Source organism: Pelophylax lessonae, assembly GCF_965119305.1.
Source record: "Pelophylax lessonae genome assembly, chromosome: 12".
NCBI lineage: Eukaryota > Metazoa > Chordata > Amphibia > Anura > Ranidae > Pelophylax > Pelophylax lessonae.
Genome location: NC_138779.1, coordinates 199840834 through 199861292, shown reverse-complemented (window position 1 = coordinate 199861292; position 20459 = coordinate 199840834). Strand labels below are relative to the sequence as shown.

Sequence of the window (20459 nt, the reverse complement as noted above, 5' to 3'; positions counted from 1 at the left end):
TAATCGTTGCGTGTGTACGGGGCTTTAGGAGAGCAGCAAAGTTACTGAGTTCGAAGACACAGACCACCGAAAAGGTAAGTATTCAATTACAGCATGGCCTACCTGTACAAATGATCCTGTGGTGATATGGTCACTTTTTACAGTTGATGAGACACGTTAGAACTGATGTCTATATAGAGGGGCCAAAATGATCAACAGTGAGGTGCCAACTTAGCTCGAACTTGATGACCTGGCTCTCTAGGTCAATGCTCATGTAGCAATGGGCCATCTTCTCTATTTGCGATCTGTGTGGAGGCAAAGGCTACATAAACAATGTACTTGGCTCCTACTCTTCTATTTTTTGTTTTTTAATGAACACACATTATCTCCAAACATCATTATACAAACAAATTATAACATTATAAAGAATACTTGGATATTTTACTTTTTTACATTTTTACATATTTGCAGCCTACATCACAAATATAAATATGTTGGATATGCAGGTATGTTATCTTCCTTGTCTTGTAAGTTCTTTTTCTAGTGTCTTCCTCAAAAGATGGAAGTCATACTTTTCGCGCTCAAAGCATGACAGAAGAAATACACTTGGTAGTCCTATTCCACAGTCCATAAGATTTTTCATACAGTTATCTCGAATATCGGTCAAAATTCTTTCTTCATTGTAGGTCTTCCTTCTACGAAGTTTGCTGGCCTTCAAGTCACAGTCAATTTTGTTTCTTACGAAGAACAATTTCTTTCCCATTGACCAGAGCGCTTTTGCTAATTCCATCTCATTTTGTCTAACTCGTTCTGATGCTATGATGATGAAAAAGTTGTATTGATGGACATTAACAATTTTTAGATAGCTATCCGAGCTAAAACTAGGGGTTCCTGAGCCAGGATGGTCCCAAAACAAGACATTATTATACTGGGGATGTGCGTAAGCTGTTGGATATTTTGTGGTTTCTACCACTCCAGTTTTTGCAGCACCTTCAGTTTCATCATCTTTAAGACCCCGGATGACGTTGACAAAAGTGGACTTTCCAGATCCAGATTCTCCTATTACAGCAATATTTACTACAGGATTTTCAGTGCTATCCTCTTGCTGAGTATTCCTCCCAGCCGTCTCACACAATGTAGTTTCCTGCAATGCATTTATGATCTCTCGTAGCTCAGTTTCGGACACAGTACCACCTCTTGATGTGGCATTACTATCTTGTAGAGCTTGTGCAATCTCCCGTATTTCCTCATCAGAAAGTGGACTAAATCCATAACCTGCACTTGCATCCATTCTTATGGTTGAACCAGTCTCCGAGTCCTGGGGAAAAGGAACATCAACCATAATTGGAAGGTATTTGCACATTAAAAGATATATGAATTTTGGTTGGTATTTTTATTGATGCTTGTACGTTATTCTCCATCTTATAAAATATATCTATTTGAGTCAGTTATAAAAGGAAATAGTGGATGAGTAGTTCCATCACAGCCAAGACCTCCATCCTAGGAATGTTTATCAGTTTGGAGAGGCCAGATTTGTTTTAATCCTTCACTGGTCTCAGAGGCGTAACTAGAACCTTCAGGGCCCCGGTGCAAGAAACCATGAAGGGCCCCCCGGACCCCTGGCCAGGGCCCTTCTCTTCAAGCCTGGGGCTCTTTCCACTGATCCTGGGGCCCTTTACTCTCATTGCGAGACCCTTTCACAAGTTCTGCAGTGGAACCCTTTCCTGCCATCTTGGGGCCTCCCCACAGTGGTGTAATGCCAGGGCCCGGTCGCAAGTGTGACCTTTGCGATCCTGGAAGTTCACCCACTGGTGTCAGTAGTTTTTATTTTATTTTTTTCAATGTCACTGACTATGACTCTGTCCATTCAGAAAAGGAAGGAGCTGGTAAATTACATATTTACCGACCCCTTCCTGGTTCTCTATTGTGACACATCCACTGCAGCATCCGGCAGGAGAGGGAAGGGAGCACAGTGGGGGGGGGGGGGGGCAGGGGAGCTCACAACAGGGTCCGAGAGACAGCAGACAGCGGGGGCAGTATACAGAGGAACCAATCTCCTCCATTTTCCTCCTGCAGCTACAGGAGGAAAAAGGAGGACAGTGATTTCTCTACATTTTGCCCCCGCCGCCCCTCCTATCCAGGTGTACAGGGGAGCCACACAGGCCCCCTGAAGCATGGGGCCCGGTTGCAATTGAAACCCCTGCAACCCCTGTAGTTACGCCCTTGACTGGTCTAATGAAGTTTGGAGCTGTGAATAGATTTGGTGGGAGTTCATAGGTCAAGTGTTGGGTTTTGGGGGAATATGAATATGTCATTAAAAGAGAGATATGCATGATAGAGTACCCTGGGAATTGGAACTTGTTGGGTTCCACAGATTATATGTCACCAGATAAGAAATGAGGACACCTAGAACAGCTGCTATCAACAGTTTAAACCCACTTAAATGTCACTGTTAAGACAACACTATTTTATAAACAGGCAGTGCTGGTTGTGGTAAGTTTTCTACTGAATTAGACAATGTAAAATTAAATCTGACATGTATGACTTGAGGTGTGGCAAGGGCTTGTTTGTAAAAAAGTGTCTTTCCATGCAGCCCAGTGCACTGTAACCCGTGTACTTACATGCAGCGCAGTGCACTGTAGCCCATGTACATACATGCAGCGCAATGCACTGTATCCATACTTGCCAACCGTCCAGTTTTTGCCGGGACAGTCCCGGCAATTAGGAGCCTGTCCCGGGTAATTTACATTGTCCCGGCAATGTACTTATTTACACTTTGCATTTTATTTATATTTACATATTAAATTTTTTGTACGGTCACACCTGAGCACATTTCACACTTTAGAATTGCAGGGAATTGTGATGAGAATTTTAAACTGTAGGCAGAAGTAGTGCAGCTGAATGGGAGAATTATTCCAACTCTGCTACATTGGCCTCAAGTTTAAAATTCCCTTTTCAATTTCCTGTAATTCTCTCTTTATTGAGTAGACCCTATAATCTGATGATAAGTAGACGCAGATTAATTATGTGGAGTCGGCGGAGCTTCAGGGAAGTGGGTGTGGTAAGAAATTGATAGTTGTGCTGCAAAGTGTCCCTGTAATTTTTTTTCAAACATTGGCAACTATGTGTATCCCGTGTACATACATGCAGTGCACTGTATCCCGTGTACACACATGCAGCGCTGTGCACTGTAACCCGTGTACATACATGCAGCACAGTGCACTGTAACCCGTGTACACACATGCAGAGCAGTGCACTGTAACCCGTGTACACACATGCAGAGCAGTGCACTGTAACCCGTGTACACACATGCAGCCCATTGTACTGTAAACCACGTACTTACATGAAGAGCAGTGCACTGTAACCCGTGTACATACATGCAGAGCAGTGCACTGTATCCTGTGTACATACATGCAGCGCTGTGCACTGTAAACCATGTACACACATGCAGAACAGTGCACTGTAACCCGTGTACATACATACAGAGCAGTGCACTGTAACCCGTGTACACACATGCAGCCCATTGTACTGTAAACCACGTACATACATGCAGAGCAGTGCACTGTAACCCATGTACACACATGCAGCCCAGTGCACTGTAACCCATGTACACACATGCAGAGCAGTGCACTGTAACCCATGTACACACATGCAGCCCATTGTACTGTAACCCATGTAAACGTTGGCAACTATGTGTATCCCGTGTACATACATGCAGTGCACTGTATCCCGTGTACACACATGCAGAGCAGTGCACTGTAACCCATGTACACACATGCAGCCCATTGTACTGTAACCCATGTACACACATGCAGAGCAGTGCACTGTATCCCGTGTACACACATGCAGAGCAGTGCACTGTAACTCGTGTACACACATGCAGAGCAGTGCACTGTAACCCATGTACACACATGCAGAACAGTGCACTGTAACCCATGTACATACATGCAGAGCAGTGCACTGTAACCCATGTACACACATGCAGTGCACTGTAACCCGTGTACACACATGCAGCGCAGTGCACTGTAACCCATATACATACTTGCAGCGCAGTGCACTGTAACCCACTGTAACCCATGTACACACATGCAGAGCAGTGCACTGTAACCCGTGTACACACATGCAGAGCAGTGCACTGTAACCCGTGTACACACATGCAGAGCAGTGCACTGTAACCAGTGTACATACATGCAGAGCAGTGCACTGTAACCTGTGTACACACATGCAGCCCATTGTACTGTAACCGTGTACATACATGCAGAGCAGTGCACTGTAACCCGTGTACATACATGCAGAGCAGTGCACTGTAACCAGTGTACATACATGAAGCCCAGTGAATGGACGTTCAGGTGGCTGGTTGTCTCTGTACAAAAGAATGTCAATGGAATGTTATTAAAAATTAACCACAAAGTACATATGCAGTGCATTGTGGCAATGCTCGATAAAACTGCGATTTTATCCTGTGTTATCGCACATTCATCGGTGTAAATTCTTCCTAAAGCAGCCCATAGACGAGTTAAAAACCGAACAAAGATTCTTTATTACCACTTAAAGTGGAGTTCCGGCCAATTTATTATTTTTTTTAACTAAAAATATCCCTAGAATAGTCATTGTTTGTGCATTTAAACAATGATATTCTCTAACCTGTCCGCATAAGGAGGAAGTTGGAAGAAATGAAGGTATTTTTAATGAAAAATAAGGTAAGGGAACCAAAAAAAAAAAAATTATCCAATTCGTTTTTAGAATGTGTTAATGCTATGTATGGTGTTAAGTTGAAAATTAGTGTGAAACTCCACTTTAAGGACCGAGCCCATTTCTGGCACTTGTTGTTTACAAGTTAAAATCAGTATTTTTTGCTAGAAAATTACTTGGAACCCCCAAACATTATATATATATATATATATATATATATATATATATATATATATATATTTTTTTTTTTAGCAAAGACTCTGGAGAATAAAATGGCCGATGTTGCAATATTTTTTGTCACATGGTATTTGCAGCGGTCTTTCAAACGCCATTTTTACACCAAATACATTACAATGCATTTAAAAAAAAAAAACTAAACAGTAAAGTTAGCCCATTTTTTTTGTATATTGTGAAAGATGATGTCATGCCGAGTAAATAGATACCCAACATGTTATGGTTTAAAATTGCACACACCCGCGGAATGGCGACAAAGTAGGGTCAATAAAAATCTCCATAGGCGATGCTTTAAATGGTTACCAGTTTAGAGTTACAGAGTAGCTCTTTTTTTTTTAAATTATTGCTCTCACTCTGGCGATCACGGCGATACATCACGTGTGGTTTGAACAGCGATTTCATTTGCGGGCGCGACTTCCGTATACGTTTTTCGTGCGCAAGCTCACAGCGGCGGGGGGCGCTTAAAATTTTTTTTCTCCTATTCATTTTTTTAATTTTAGCACAGGTTTTTAAAAAAAATAAAAAAAATCTGATCACTTTTATTGCTGTCACAAGCAATGTAAACATCCCTTGTGACAGCAATATGCAGTGACAGGTACTCTTTATTGAGGGATCGGGGGTCTAAAAGACCCCAGACCCCTCCACTGCACTTGAATGAATGAAAAATGCCAAAAACGGCATTTTTGAATACTGTATTTTTTTTAATTCGGCGCCTTTAGCAGCCAGACGTGACGTCAGGGACACCGCTTCTGGGTTACATCATCGGAGATCCAAATGAAGCCGAATCCAGCTTTGATCGGGACGCCAACCAGCCGGCGGACATGCCGGCTGGTTGCTCGGGTCTCCCGGTGGGACAGGAGACCTGGGCAGAGCCAGGGAAGGCGGCCAGAGGGGTGGAGCGTCCCCTCCTGCTCGCTGGGGTAACGATTGAGTGGCTCCCGAGACGCATTGGCCATTGCCGCCTGAAAGCCAACCTCCGGCTCTAAAAAAATGGTACCGGGATGATGCCTCTAGCTGCAGGCATCACCCCGGTACAACCATTTCTTGCAGCTGACGTAGGTTTACGTCAGTTTGTGGGAAGTAGTTAATTACCACATTAATGAGCCACAGAACCTGTGTAATTATGTGTGCCCTGATTTAGGCTCTATTCACACTTGTACGACTCCAAAGTTGCACAGACTTTGGATGGGTGCAACTTGAATTACTTTTGACCAGTGATAATGGACAACTGTTGCACACCGGTTGCATTGTATAACAACATTCAGGTATGACTTTCATGCAACTTCTGAGGGTTAACATTTAAGTCTGTGGCTCTCAAGTTGCATGAAAGTTTAAAGTTGCTGCAACTATAAGTCGCACATATATGAATGGGTATCATTAGAAGACATGGGGAAAAACTTGTTATGCAACTTTTAATGTCCAAAGTTGCATGACAAGATGCACAAGTGTGAAAGGAGCCTAAAAGGATGAGGTGGCAACGCTACTTGGAAGACATCTGTGCTGCTTCATGCACAGATGTCTATTGAAGTTGCGCCTGAAATCTGGCAAAAGTAGTGCAGGAACAACTTTTTGCAAATCGGTACGGCGCTGCAAAGTCGGAGCGGGGCCATTGCCGGCGATAGGCCGCGACCTGTCAAATTGCAAGACAAGTCACTCCAATGTGAACGAGGGCTATGACTTTTGTTCCTCCGAGAACGATTTTCCTTTGTTCTCCTCTGATTTCCCTTTTTTTCCTTTCACTATGGTAAAAAACGATTGCTTAAAAAGGCAATGCATGTATCTAAATAGAAGGAAGTCTTCATCCGCCTACTGAGAAAAGTTTAACTGCTTCTAAAATTGATACATTTCTATACAAAACATCAAAGATATTTCAAGAAAGTCCCAGCAATTGTTACCTTTCGGATGTCATGTCTTCTACTCGAGGTTCTATGGACGTCCGATCGTTGTTTTCCTTTATATATAGCTATAAAGATATGTTCCGATTCTGATGAAAGGAAACTAAAAGTAAAACTGGAACTGATCCTTGCTTTCTTTGCATACACCCAGCCCAGGAAATTCTTCTGTCAACTGGGCGTGCTCCAACGCTATTAACCCTTCCAGTGTCTCCTGTCTGCCTTTGAGAAAACAGATCTCCATTCTTGGTGCTAAATGGCAGGAGCGATACTAAAGCGTATCTAAATTCCAAAAATGTAATATATTGCAGCTTACCAGTCCTTCGATGTGCTCCTGGCCGGGTATTTAAAGGCTGGAGATCTATTTTAACACATCGAGCACAATAAAAATACTGGCATAAAAACATACAGAGGTGCAGCGCTAAAGCTGGATACACACTATACAACTTTTGTTGGTAGATTTCCATTAGACTTACCTTCAACCATGTAGTGCAAGGGCCTGCCTGATTGCATACAAATTGAAAGTGTTAAGGTCTGACCTCATATTATATGGTTTTGGTAAAGCCCCGTACACACGTAGCGATCGTCGGCCGAACGATCGGCCGTCTTTTGTCCAGGGCTGTCCTGTCCGCTGAAAAGTGCAAAAGACTGCACACGAATTTTGTCAGCCAACAACAGCCGACTGCAGAAGTGATGTCATGTGATGGTTAACTTTCCTTGTCTTTTTTCTTCTCTGAGCATGCCCAGTCTTGCAAATCTGCTGTCTGTCGGCCGAAATCTGTACTGACTGGTGAACAATCGGCCGTTCTGGTGTTGGCCAACAAAAATTTTAATGCTTGCACAACAGATTCTGTTCAGCCGAAAATGCGCTGTCGGCTGTCGGAAGCATCATACTAACAAGCCTACAATCGGCCGATCGGTCGTCGGCCAAATATTTACGGCCGACAATCGGTACGTGTGTACAGGGCTTAACAAGCCTACAATCGGCCGATCAGTCGGCGGCCAAATATTTGCGGCCGACAATCGGTACGTGTGTACGGGGCTTAAGTCTAAAGGAAAAAATCTAAAGAAAATCGTCCGACGATCAATCTGCTGATTTTCAGCTTGTTAGTATGGTGCTTCCGACAACCGACTCCGACTTTTTCGGCCAAAAAAATCCTGGTGTGCAGGCTATATAATTTTTGTCGACCGTCAACACACGTCCGATTTTCGTCTCGTTAGTACAGATTTCGACGGAGAAAAATCTTATGAGCAAGACTAGGCATGCTCAGAGATGAAAGAACACATTGAAAGCAATCCAACACATGACATCACTTCTGAAGTAGAATAATGTCGTACGGGAAAATTTGTGTGCAGTCTAGAGCACATTCCAACCAACCGACACCACTCTGGACAAAAGATGGACGACCGGTTGGCTGAAATTCATTGTGTGTGTACGAGGCTTAAGACAGAAAGTCCTTGACAGGAAATTCAACAGAAAGAGTCCAATATGTGTGAGGTCCACAATACAGTGCCCAAAAAAAATTAAAGGAACACTTTGAAAACACATCAGATCTCAATGGAGAAAAATATGCTGGATATCTATACTGATATGGACTGGGTAATGTGTTAGGATCTATACTGATATGGACTGGGTAATGTGTTAGGATCTATACTGGTATGGACTGGGTAATGTGTTGGGATCTATACTGGTATGGACTGGGTAATGTGTTAGGATCTATACTGATATGGACTGGGTAATGTGTTAGGATCTATACTGGTATGGACTGGGTAATGTGTTAGGATCTATATTGGTATGGACTGGGTAATGTGTTAGGATCTGTACTGGTATGGACTGGGTAATGTGTTGGGAATCTATACTGGTATGGACTGGGTAATGTGTTAGGATCTATACTGGTATGGACTGGGTAATGTGTTAGGAATGAAAGGATGGCACATCGTTTGATGGAAATGAAAATTATCATCCTACAAAATGGCTGAATTCAAAGACACCCCGAAAATCAAAATGAAAAAATTATGCAGCAGGCTAGTCCACTTTGCTGAAATTTCATTGCAGCAACTCGGTAGTTTGTATGACCCCCACGTGCTTGTATGCATGCCTGACAACATCTGGGCATGCTCCTTTTGAGAAGATGGATGGTGTCCTGGGGTATTTCCTCCCAGATCTGGACCAGGGTAATGCCCCGAACACACGTACCGATCGTCGGCCGACCGATCGGCCGTCTTTTGTCCAGGGCTGTCCTGTCCGCTGAAAAGTGCAAAAGACTGCACAAGAATTTTGTCCGCCGACTGCAGAAGTGATGTCATGTGATGGTTAACTTTCCCTGTGTTTTTTCTTCTCTGAGCATGCCCAGTCTTGCAAATCTGCTGATTGTCGGCCAAATTCTGTACTGACTGGCGAACAATCGGCCGTTCTGGTGTTGGCCAACAAAAATTTTAATGCCTGCACGACAGATTCTTTTCGGCCGAAAGTGCGCTGTCGGCTGTCGGAAGCATCATACTAACAAGCCTACAATCGGCCAGTCGGTCGTCGGCCGAATATTTACGGCCGACAATCGGTACGTGTGTACAGGGCATAACACTAAGCTCCTGAACAGACTGAGGTGCAACCTGCTGGCATCAGATGGACCAAAACATAATGTCCCAGAGGTCTTCTATTGGATTTAGGTCTGGAGAGTGTGGGGGCCATTCAATGGTATAAATTCCTTCATTCTCTAGGAACTGGGTGCATAGACTTGCCACATGAGGCCGGGCATTGTCCTGCACCAGGAGGAACCCAGGATCCACTGCACCAGCGTAGTGTGTGAGACAATGGTTCCAAAGATTTAATCTCGATACCTAATGGCAGTCAGGATGCCATTGTCTAGCCTGTAGATGTCTGTGTGTCCCTCCATGGATACGCCTCCCCAGACCATCACTGACCCACCACCAAACCGGTCATGCTGAAAAATTTAACAGGCAGCATAACGTTCTCCACAGCTTCTCCAGACCGTTTCACCTCTGTCACATGTGCTCAGGGTGAACCTGCTCTCATCTGCGAAAAGCACAGGGTGCCAGTGGTGGACCTGCCAATTCTGGCATTCAATGGCTAATGCCAATCGAGCTCCACATTGCCGGGCAGTGAGCACAGGGCCCACTAGAGGACTTTGGCACCTGAGGCAACCTTCAAGAAGTCTGTTTCTGATTGTTTGGTCAGAGACATTCACACCAGTAGCCTGCTGGAGGTCATTTTGAAGGGCTCTGGCAGTGCTCATCCTGTTCCTCCTTGTACAAAGGAGCACATGCCAGTTCTGCTGATGGGTTAAGGACCTTCTATGACCCTGTCCAGCTCTCCTAGAGTAACTGCCTGTCTCCTGGAATCTCCTCCATGCTCTTGAGACTGTGCTGGGAGACACAGCAAACCTTCTGGAAATGGCACGTATTGATGTGCCATCCTGGAAGAGTTGGAATGTCTGTGCAAACTACAGTATATAGGGTACAGGTATTGCCTCATGCTACCAGTAGTGACACGGATCCTAGCCAAATGCAAAACTAGTGAAAAACAGTCAGAAAAGACAAGTAGGGAAAAACATTTTAGTGGCCTTCACCTGTAAAACCATTCCTGTTTTAGAGGTTGTCTCATTGTTGCCCATCTAGTGCACCTGTTGTTAATTTCATTCACACCACGCTGAAACTGATTTACAACCTCCTCTGCTAATTAACTGACCAGATCAATGTCCCAGGAGTTTACTAGACTTGACTTGATGCTATACTCTAATTACATAATGTCCCTAATTTTTTTGGAGCAGTGTAGAAAATCTTGTGATAGATCCTCCATCAACAGATGTACACACATGGACTCTTACCATCCAGAGTGGACCACTACATACAGTGGTTGAATTCACAAGTTACAGAATCCTATTCATCGAACGGCAGCACTCTTCCCCCCCCCCCCCCCCCAAGCAGATTCCACTTCATAGGGCCCTCAAATTATATAACGTTCCAACATAGATAGAAAGACACTTCATAGTGCAATACATTCAGTATAAAAATGTATTCAAATCCAGAAAACTCATTCACCAAAAGGTAAGATAAAATCTTGCATGTGCATCAATAATCCACAGGGGAATGTTTCCAACCATCAAGATGGCCGACCTCCGTGCTTGGCAACGTCATGTGATCCAGCTCTACCCAACCGGTTTCGTCGTACGGACGTCATCGAAAATACTATTTATTACTATTCCTACCTGGACACTTGCAGCTTACAACTTTCAAAGCTGTTGGCTCCTGCTATCTAAGTTTTGCTTCCCTGACCGTCTTCATTGGAAAGAGTTAAATCCGCATTAAACCCAAAACCAAAATTGTAATATAATGCAGCTTATCTATTATTAGATGTGGTGACTGCATTCGTTTTCTTTTCTTTGGCTTCTTCCCCTCTGTTTGCACCTGGTGATCTGGCCAGTCCTGTAGTAGTGAGTCGTGACTCTGGAGGAATGAGAACAGGAAGCACATCAGGCAGCCCCATTTTCAGTCTGTGTGTGTGTGTGTGTGTGTGTGTGTGTGTGTGTGGGGGGGGGGGGGGTTGTGTTATATGTAATGGCAGATTAAGATACACCTCCAAATTAAAGCCAAGCCCTTAGCTCACACATTCAAGTCAGCAAACAGTTTTTTCTCCTTTTGGGATAAAGGTTTTGCATGAATAAATAAAAGCTGATCATTGTAAGCACCCCTTCCAGTGTTAAATGTTTTGTTTCATCCACGTAAACTGATACATTCTGCTGGAGAGCTTGAGCTTGTGAAAAACAACGGACTTATTGGCTGTTATACCAGATGAAAATAGACAGCCGTGGCCAAAATCTTTGAGAATGACACAAATATTCATTTTCACAAAGTCTGCTGCTTCAGAATTTTTTTCAGATATTACTACGGTACACAGAAGTATAAATGCAAGCATTTCCTAAGTGTAGCACTGCCACCTTGAGGACTGCTGGTTTTTTACACTTTTGGATTCCCCTGGGTTACCTGTAGCTACTGCATGCAGAATTTTAACACTTTACTTCCTCGACTCAGTCAATGATCAGTCTAGGGGTTGTTGTTTTTGTTGTTTTGTTTTATATTGGGATGGGAGAAGGGATGAGTGGGATACTCCCAACACTTGAACTATTGAAAAATATAAAAAACTAGCGCAAATTCTATTTAGACCCAATTCAAGCTCAAATAATTTATATTTATTATAATTTTTTTGATGGACTAATTTAACCACTTGCCGACCACTCACTCGAGCTCTACTGCGGCAAAGGGGTTAGTTCCCGTCCAGCGGCGTAGACCTACGTTGCTGGACTCCTCTCCTTGTGGGCGGCGCACGCACGCCGCCGGAGGCTCGCTCCCGCTGTATTCAGTCACAGCGGGAGTCGGGCAAGGGGAGGAGCGGCGGTGATCACCGCTGCTCTTCCCCGATCGTCGCCGCAATGATCTGTCCGCCGCAATGTCGCAGTCCCGAAAAAAAAAATCGCAGATCGCCGCCATTACTCGTTAAAAAAAAACAACAAAAATGACAGAAATCTTTCCCTTAGTTAGTAAACGCAATAACTTTTGTGCAAACCAATCAAAATACGCTTATTGTGATTTTTTTTTTTTACCAAACATAGGTAGCAGAAAACAAATTGGCCAAAAATGTAAAAAAATTTTGATTTTTACATTTTTTGGGGGGGAATTTCATATAAAAAAATTTGAAAAATATTGTTATTTTTTCAAAATGTACGCTCTTTTTTTGTTTATAGCACAAAAAGTAAAAATCGCACAGGTGATCAAATACCACCAAAAGAAAGCTCTGTTTGTGGGAAAAAAAAGACGTAAATTTCGTTTGGGTACGGCGTCGCACGACCGCGTAATTGTCAGTTAAAGTCGCACAGTGCCGAATCGCAAAAAGTGGCCTGGACGTAAGACAGCAAAATCCTCCGGTGGTAAAGTGGTTAATCAAACTATATTCATTTTTAAGGTGCCAGTACAACTATGTTTGATGCGAAGATAAATAAAAAAAAACCTAGAGACTATATAATTCCCAAACTGATTAACCTAGTTAGGTAAAACTGTATAAAATCAACAAATTTGTAAAAATAATCCTTAACGCTGGAAATTATATATATGTGTAAAAACCATGTATTTCTGTGCAAAATGAATATTATAAATATAGATTAATAGGCTGATAAACTATCAATGGCATATATAATGAAAAAAAAAAAAATGTAACAAAGTGATTATGTTGTTTAGATTATGTTGTGCAAAATGTAGCAAGTATGTAACTAAAAAATCCTAGAAAACGTGCTTGATTAAATGAACTAACCACTAGATGGCAGTGGTGTGACAAAATGTAAAGTGACTATCGTGCAAACTTCTATGAAATAATTCATATGAATATAATCAATGATTATAAAAAAAACTGTTAGGGCTCTTTCACACGGGCGCTGCGTATGTCCGTATTTCATCCCATTTTTTTGCGGATGAAAAACGGCATTACAGTAAACCCCCCTCCATTGCGGGGGTTACGTTCCGGACCCAGCCGCGAAAAGTGAAAATCCGTGAAATAGAAAAACCCTATTAAAATGCATTGTAGGCATGTTTTTTTTACTGTCACTGTACGTGTAAAAGCATTTTAAGGTCTTTAACCACTTTACCACCGGAGGCTTTTGCTGTCTTACGTCCAGGCCACTTTTTGCGATTCTGCACTGTGCGAATTTAACTGACAATTGCGCGGTCGTGCAACGCCGTAACCAAACAAAATTTACGTCCTTTTTTTCCCACAAACAGAGCTTTCTTTAGGTGGTATTTGATCACCTGTGTGATTTTTAATTTTTGCGCTATAAACAAAAAAAGAGCATACATTTTGAAAAAATAACAATATTTTTCACATTTTTTTATATGAAATTCCCCCCCAAAAAAATGTAAAAATCTAAATTTTTTTACATTTTTGGCCAATTTGTTTTCTGCTACCTATGTTTGGTAAAAAAAATCACAATACGCGTATTTTGATGGGTTTGCGCAAAAGTTATTGCGTTTACTAACTAAGGGAAAGATTTCTGTCATTTTTGGTGTTTTTAAATATTTAAAACATATATAACCACATGTAATGTAAAAAACAAATTCATATTTTATTTATATATACATACAGTTCACTAAAACGGATACAATCAAGGTTGACAGTACATATACATAGCAGGTCAAATGGCCTGAATATGAATAGTATAATCTGCTGATGGATCAACGCGTTTCATTGAAATAGCTTCTTCAGGATCCAAACATTGTGTGTGTGTGTGTGTGTGTGTGTATGTATATATATATATATATTATATCTATATCAGACAGATTTGGAAAATATCATAGTATCCATCGATAGAATCAAACGACAGACTTCTTGCATAATATGGTAGCAAGTGATATCACCTTAGCGCCAGTTATATCAAGAAAAAGGGGGGAATTCCACTTAAAAAGAAGACAGTCCTTATGATGGTTAACGGGCTCAGGGGAGGGAGGGAATATACCACACCAAGGGCCCAGAATCCATTCCACTTCCAGGTGGCATATGCTGTGCATGTCAAGACTAGATGGTATAACACTCTGTGCTATGTTTTTCGAGGCGATATTGTTCTGTTGGAGATTTTCTTGGTTATTCCCTTAACCCAGAGGTCTTCAGACTATGGCCCTCCAGTTGTTTAGGAACTACAATTCCCATCATGCCTAGTCATGGCTGTGAATGTCAGAGTTTTACTATGCCTCATGGGATGTGTAGTTCCGCAAAAGCTGGAGGGCCGTAGTTTGAGGATCCCTGCCTTAACCTATTGGTTTATTGGAGATTTTCTATCTATCTCCTGTTCTCTGTTTCCGGGCCCTTGGTGTGGTATATTCCCAGGGCCAGATTAACGTAGGGGCTATTGGAGCTGCAGCTCCAGGCCCCTACCTTTATATAGGCCCCGGGTTGGCCATATTCACTGTTAACGCTCTTCTGTCACTTGTAAACACAGAAGTCTGGCTTCTATGCTCGCTTCCCCAGGCAGCTCCCTCAGAACCTCCCCACACAGCGCGAAGGCCGGACAAGGGGGGACAGTTGCCGATGCATGGATGTGTTTATGGGCTTCAGAGACAGCATCCCATGTTGAATTAGGCATGCATGGCTGCACCCTTCCTCCTCTGGGTGCATGCCAAGGCACGGCCCTTAAGGCCCTTCAAAATCCTCAGCACCAAGCCCATGATGCTCTTAATCCGGCCCTGTATATTCCCTCCCTCCCCTGAGCCCGTTAACCATCATAAGGACTTCTAAGGTCTTCTTAGTGTAATTCCCTCTTTTTTCTTACTGGAAAAATACATTTTAGGCAACAGGCACCATGAATTCTTGAAATAAAGAAAAGGAGAAGAATCCGTGCTAGGATAAATATATATACTGGCTGCAGCCTACCTCCTATATATATAATCCAGAAGGATATATAATAGAAATGGGAATAAGGGGGAGGTAAATGGCGCTGCCAAATGTAACAGACAAATTAGATTAAAAAAAGGCCCAATTGAGGGTGTGCATTCGTAACATATCAGTTCAATCAATACATAATAGTAAACAACACTAAAATTACAAATAAAGTGACCAAGTACATAAGAAAAAAACCCTGTCCATATACTTAATGGATTACATAAAGGAAGGCAATATATAAAGTGACTTTGTGTAAATAATGGCGCTTTTCCACTGCATGGAACCGAACGGTTCGGCTCGCTTTTGTGCTTTTCCACTGCATGGTACCGCATGGTATGGTGTAGGAACGGTTCGGTACGGTACGGCGGCGCTTTTCCACTGCATGGTACCGCATGGTATGGTGTAGGAACGGTTCGGTACGGTACGGCGGCGCTTTTCCACTGCATGGAACCGAACGGTACGGCTCTACAGTACCACCTCGATTGTGGTTCCAAGAGGTACCATACCGGTACCATATCCCACAATCCTTTGCATGCAGTCACTACTAGCCACTGATTGGTCAGAGAATCGTTGTTATCCCACCCATTTAACTTTAGTACTACTTTAGTGGAAAAGCAAACCATACCAAACCGTACCGAACCGTTCCAACACCGTACCATGTGGTACCAGCAGTGGAAAAGCAAACCAGGGCCAAGCAGGGCCGAGTAGAGCCGAGCCGGTACTTGCAGTGGAAAAGTGCCATAAGTGGATAATCAAAAATGAATCCAGACAAAAGGCACATAAAAGTGACGCAGTGCTGAGCAATATATACAGTATATATAAATGTGTCCAGATAAAATTCCAAAATCAATTCAGTGCAAAAGTCCAAAAAATCAATTGCATGTACTGGTGACTCAGTGTTGATATAACACCACAAATTATACATATATAGAGGTGTGTGAATAAGGCCCCGTTCACATAGGGGCGATCCGACCCGGGGGGGCGACCTCCGAGGTCGCGGTACGAGCAGCGTGCCGCGACCTCGGAGTGGCCGCCACGGACTTCATAACATTGAAGTCTATGGCGGTCGCCTCCGGGTCGCCCCAAAGAAGCTCCGGACCCTTTTTCTAAGTCGGAGCGACTTGTGTCGCTCCTATTAGAACGGGTCCGCAGCTTCCCTATGGAAGGCGACCTACGGCGACCTGTGAGGCGACCAGGTCGCCTCACAGGTCGCCTTAGTGTGAACGGGGACTAAAAATCAATTCAGGGCAAAGTCCAAGAGATTAGTCACATTTAAAGGTGACTCAGTGCTGTTTAAAAGTCCATAAAGTCCATTCTGCTTATCTAAAGAAATGTGATATCTAAATCTCCATTATAGTTAATTGGTAATAATGTCCCCTCCCAAATAAAAATTAGTACACGGTAACCAAATCCGCTTACAGATAGTTCCCATTAGGGGTAGGCGGATTGGGTATGCTGTGTTTTTTTTTATTTTTATTTTATATATATATATATATATATATATATATATATATATATTTTTTTTTTTTTTTAATTGTATGTTTTTTTCTCATTTAACTGTTTACCTTGTACTCCTGTAATTTTCATAATTTTCTTCATTTTCCTAACTGTTGTTACATGTACCAAGCAATGAGTCAGAAGTAACAAATAATTGTAAATGTTATTGTTGAAATTGTTAAATTAAAATTCCAATAAAAATTTAAAGTTAAAAAAAAAAATGTCCATAAAAGGTGCATATATATATATATATATATATATATATATATATATATATATATAAACAGACTCCTTGTGAATCTCCAAGTGTGGCCGGTGTGAAGGATCACTCGTGCTCCCCTCACTCCCAGGACTGCACTCACCAGATATATTAACCCCCAAAGGGGTAGTAAGCTTTAAGAACTCCACCGCCGGGGTCCCAAAACTGGCTGGGTTTCCTGCTGGTCAGATCCTTAAGGAGTCGCAACACCGAAGGCTTATCATTCTTAAAAGCATCCTATTGATATCCTTGTAGTCCCCGTATAGCGTGGCCAGTGAACATAAATAGATGCTCCAGATTTGGAATGGTCCAGGGGGGGGCTCACTGGCTCATTCATTTAGCAGTTTTTCAGTGTCTTTCTCACATCTCTTTTGGAGATTCACACGGAGTCTGTTTATATATGCACCTTTATGGACTTTTAAACAGCACTGAGTCACCTTTAAATGTGATTGATCTCTTGGACTTTGCCCTGAATTGATTTTTATTCACACACCTCTATATATATAATTTGTGCTGTCAACACTGAGTCACCAGTACATGCAATTGATTTTTTGGACTTTTGCACTGAATTGATTTTGGAATTTTATCTGGACACATTTATATATATTGCTCAGCACTGCGTCACTTTTATGTGCCTTTTTTCTGGATTCATTTTTGATTATCCACTTAGTCACCTTACACAAAGTCACTTTATATATCGCCTTCACTTATGTAATCCATTAGGTATAGGGACAAGGTTTTTCTCTTATGCACTTGGTCACTTTATTTGTAATTTTAGTGTTGTGTACTACTATGTATTGATTGAACTGATACGTTACAGATGCACACCCTCAATTGGGCCTTTTTTTAATCTAATTTGTCTGTTACATTTGGCAGCGCCATTTACCTCCCCCTTTTTCCCATGAATTCTTGAAAGACCGAAGTTTTCAGAAAAACCTGATTTCTTTTTATGAGAAGGTAAGAAAAAGCTTAGACAAAGCAGTGGCTGTGGATGTAGTATACCCAGGGCCGGGACAAGGGGTGGGCAGGAGGGGTAGCTGCCCTGAGCACTGTGGTATCGTGTGAGGTGAGAGGGCACTGTGAGGAGATTGGAGGGGAGGGGATTTGTGTTGAAAAGAGGAATTTGGGAGGCAGGGGGGTGGCAGGGGTAAGAATTGTTCAAGAAGGGGAAATGTGGTGGGGGGGAGGGGGTTGCTAGGAGTGGTGATTTAAGGGGATCTGTGTTTGGAGGGGAAATGGGGGAAGGTGATTTGTAAAAGAGGGGGTGGGGTTAGGGGGTTTTGTGTTAGAAGAGGCGATATGGTTGGGGGGGGGGGGATTGTGCTAGGGGGGGACATTTCAGAGGTGGGGGGGATTTTTGCTAGGAGAGGGGAATGGGTGGAATTTGTGCTGGGCGGGGGGATTTGGAGTGGGGGAGAGGATGTGTCCTGAAGAGTGGATGTGTCCATTTTAGGTGGAGGATTTGTGCTAGGAGTTGTGATTGTTTTGGGGAGGGGGGATTTATTCTGGGGGGATTTGAGGGATGGGGGGGCAAAGATGTGTACTGGGAGGGGGGATTTCAGCAGGGGGCGAATGTGTACTGGGAGGAGGGGAAATTAATTCTTAGGTGGTAATCATGCAGATTGGTGCTCAGTTTTTCTGGGGGGGATTTTTGCTGACAAATGTTTGTAGATTGTGTGCCCTGGACTCTAGAAGATCTTGTCCCGGGACTGTGTATACTTGGATTTTGCAAAAGCATTTGACACAGTTCCCCCACAAATGGCTAATGTGTAAGGTAAAGTCTACAGGCTTGGAAAGATCAGTTTGTAAATGGATAGAAAACTGGCTAAAAGATAGAATTCAGAGAGTAAAGGTTAATGATTCATACTCTAAATCAGGGGTCCTCAAACTACGGCCCGCGGGCCGCATGCGGCCCGCCAGGGTCCTGAGCCCGGCCCGCTGGCCGGTGTTCTGACAGATTGCTATACTCCCGTCGCTTCTGGGGGCGGTAGTCATGAAACAGCTGTGAGAGACAGCACGCGTGCGCAGACAGGTCGGCTTGCCGCTGTTACAGTCATCGTCTCTGACAAGGTATAGCAGTCCTTACAGGGGGCGGGATGGGGAGGAACATTTTGCAGAGCTCACTTAGCGGAGGCGGGGCGGGAGGGTTGAAGGAGGCGGGAAGGAAGTTCGGCCGTCACATTAATACAGGCATTCTAGCCATTAAAAGCCGAAGTGGCTCCTCCTATACATAATGGCTAGAATGCCTGTATTAATGTCACGGCCGAACTTCCTTCCCGCCTCCTTCAACCCTCCCGCCTCCGCTAAGTGAGCTCTGCAAAATGTTCCTCCCCATCCCGCCCCCTGTATGGACTGCTATGTATACCTTTCAGAGTCGATGACTAACAGCGGCAATCCGTCCTGTCTGCGCATGTGCACTGGTGAGTCTCACAGCTGTTTCATGATGTACCGCCACTGGAAGTGATGGGGGTATAGCATTCTGACAGGGTAAAGCTGTGGTCACTCTGGCATTGAAAGGGGCACGCTGTGGTCACTTTGCAGTGAAAGGGGGCACGCTGTGGTCACTTTGCAGTGAAAAGGGGCACGCTGTGGTCACTTTGCAGTGAAAAGGGGCACGCTGTGGTCACTTTGCAGTGAAAAGGGGCACGCTGTGGTCACTTTGCAGTGAAAAGGGGCACGCTGTGGTCACTTTGCAGTGAAAAGGGGCACGCTGTGGTCACTTTGCAGTGAAAGGGGGCACGCTGTGGTCACTTTGCAGTGAAAGGGGGCACGCTGGGGTCACTTTGCAGTGAAAGGGGGCACGCTGTGGTCAATCTGGCATTAAAAGGGGGCACCCTGTGGTCAATCTGGCATTAAAAGGGGGCACCCTGTGGTCACTCTGGCATTAAAAGGGGGCACCCTGTGGTCACTCTGCATTGAAAGGGGGCACCCTGTGGTCACTCTGCATTGAAAGGGGGCACCCTGTGGTCACTCTGCATTAAAAGGGGGCACCCTGTGGTCACTCTGCATTGAAAGGGGGCACCCTGTGGTCACTCTGCATTGAAAGGGGGCACCCTGTGGTCACTCTGGCATTGAAAGGGGGCACCCTGTGGTCACTCTGGCATTGAAAGGGGGCACCCTGTGGTCACTCTGCATTGAAAGGGGGCACCTTGTGGTCACTCTGGCATTGAAAGGGGGCACGCTGTAGTCACTCTGCATTGAAAGGGGGCACGCTGTGGTCACTCTGGCATTGAAAGGGGGGCACGCTGTGATCACTCTGGCATTGAAAGGGGGCACCCTGTGGTCACTCTGGCATTGAAAGGGGGCACCCTGTGGTCACTCTGGCATTGAAAGGGGGCACCCTGTGGTCACTCTGGCATTGAAAGGGGGCACCCTGTGGTCACTCTGGCATTGAAAGGGGGAACGCTGTGGTCACTCTGCATTAAAAGGGGGCACGCTGTGGTCACTCTGGCATTGAAAGGGGGCATGT

General features: G+C 43.8%; 2 protein-coding genes across 2 annotated transcripts in view; both read right to left on the bottom strand.

The window, feature by feature from the left end:
• The window catches only part of LOC309568970 (uncharacterized protein), a gene marked incomplete at its 5' end in the record, with an annotated part of 48725 nt that overhangs the window by 10028 nt on the left and 18238 nt on the right, over nucleotides 1–20459 (bottom strand). Inside the window, one exon of the mRNA XM_082274734.1 lies at nucleotides 6801–6868. Coding sequence (XP_082130860.1) covers nucleotides 6801–6868 — 68 coding nt within the window. The remainder of the gene's footprint in view (nucleotides 1–6800; nucleotides 6869–20459) is intronic.
• Nucleotides 445–1286, bottom strand: LOC309567864 (interferon-gamma-inducible GTPase 10-like). The gene has a single exon (XM_082273368.1). It carries the CDS (start codon nucleotides 1268–1270, stop codon nucleotides 491–493), a length of 780 nt encoding a protein of 259 aa, XP_082129494.1. The 5' UTR covers nucleotides 1271–1286; the 3' UTR covers nucleotides 445–490.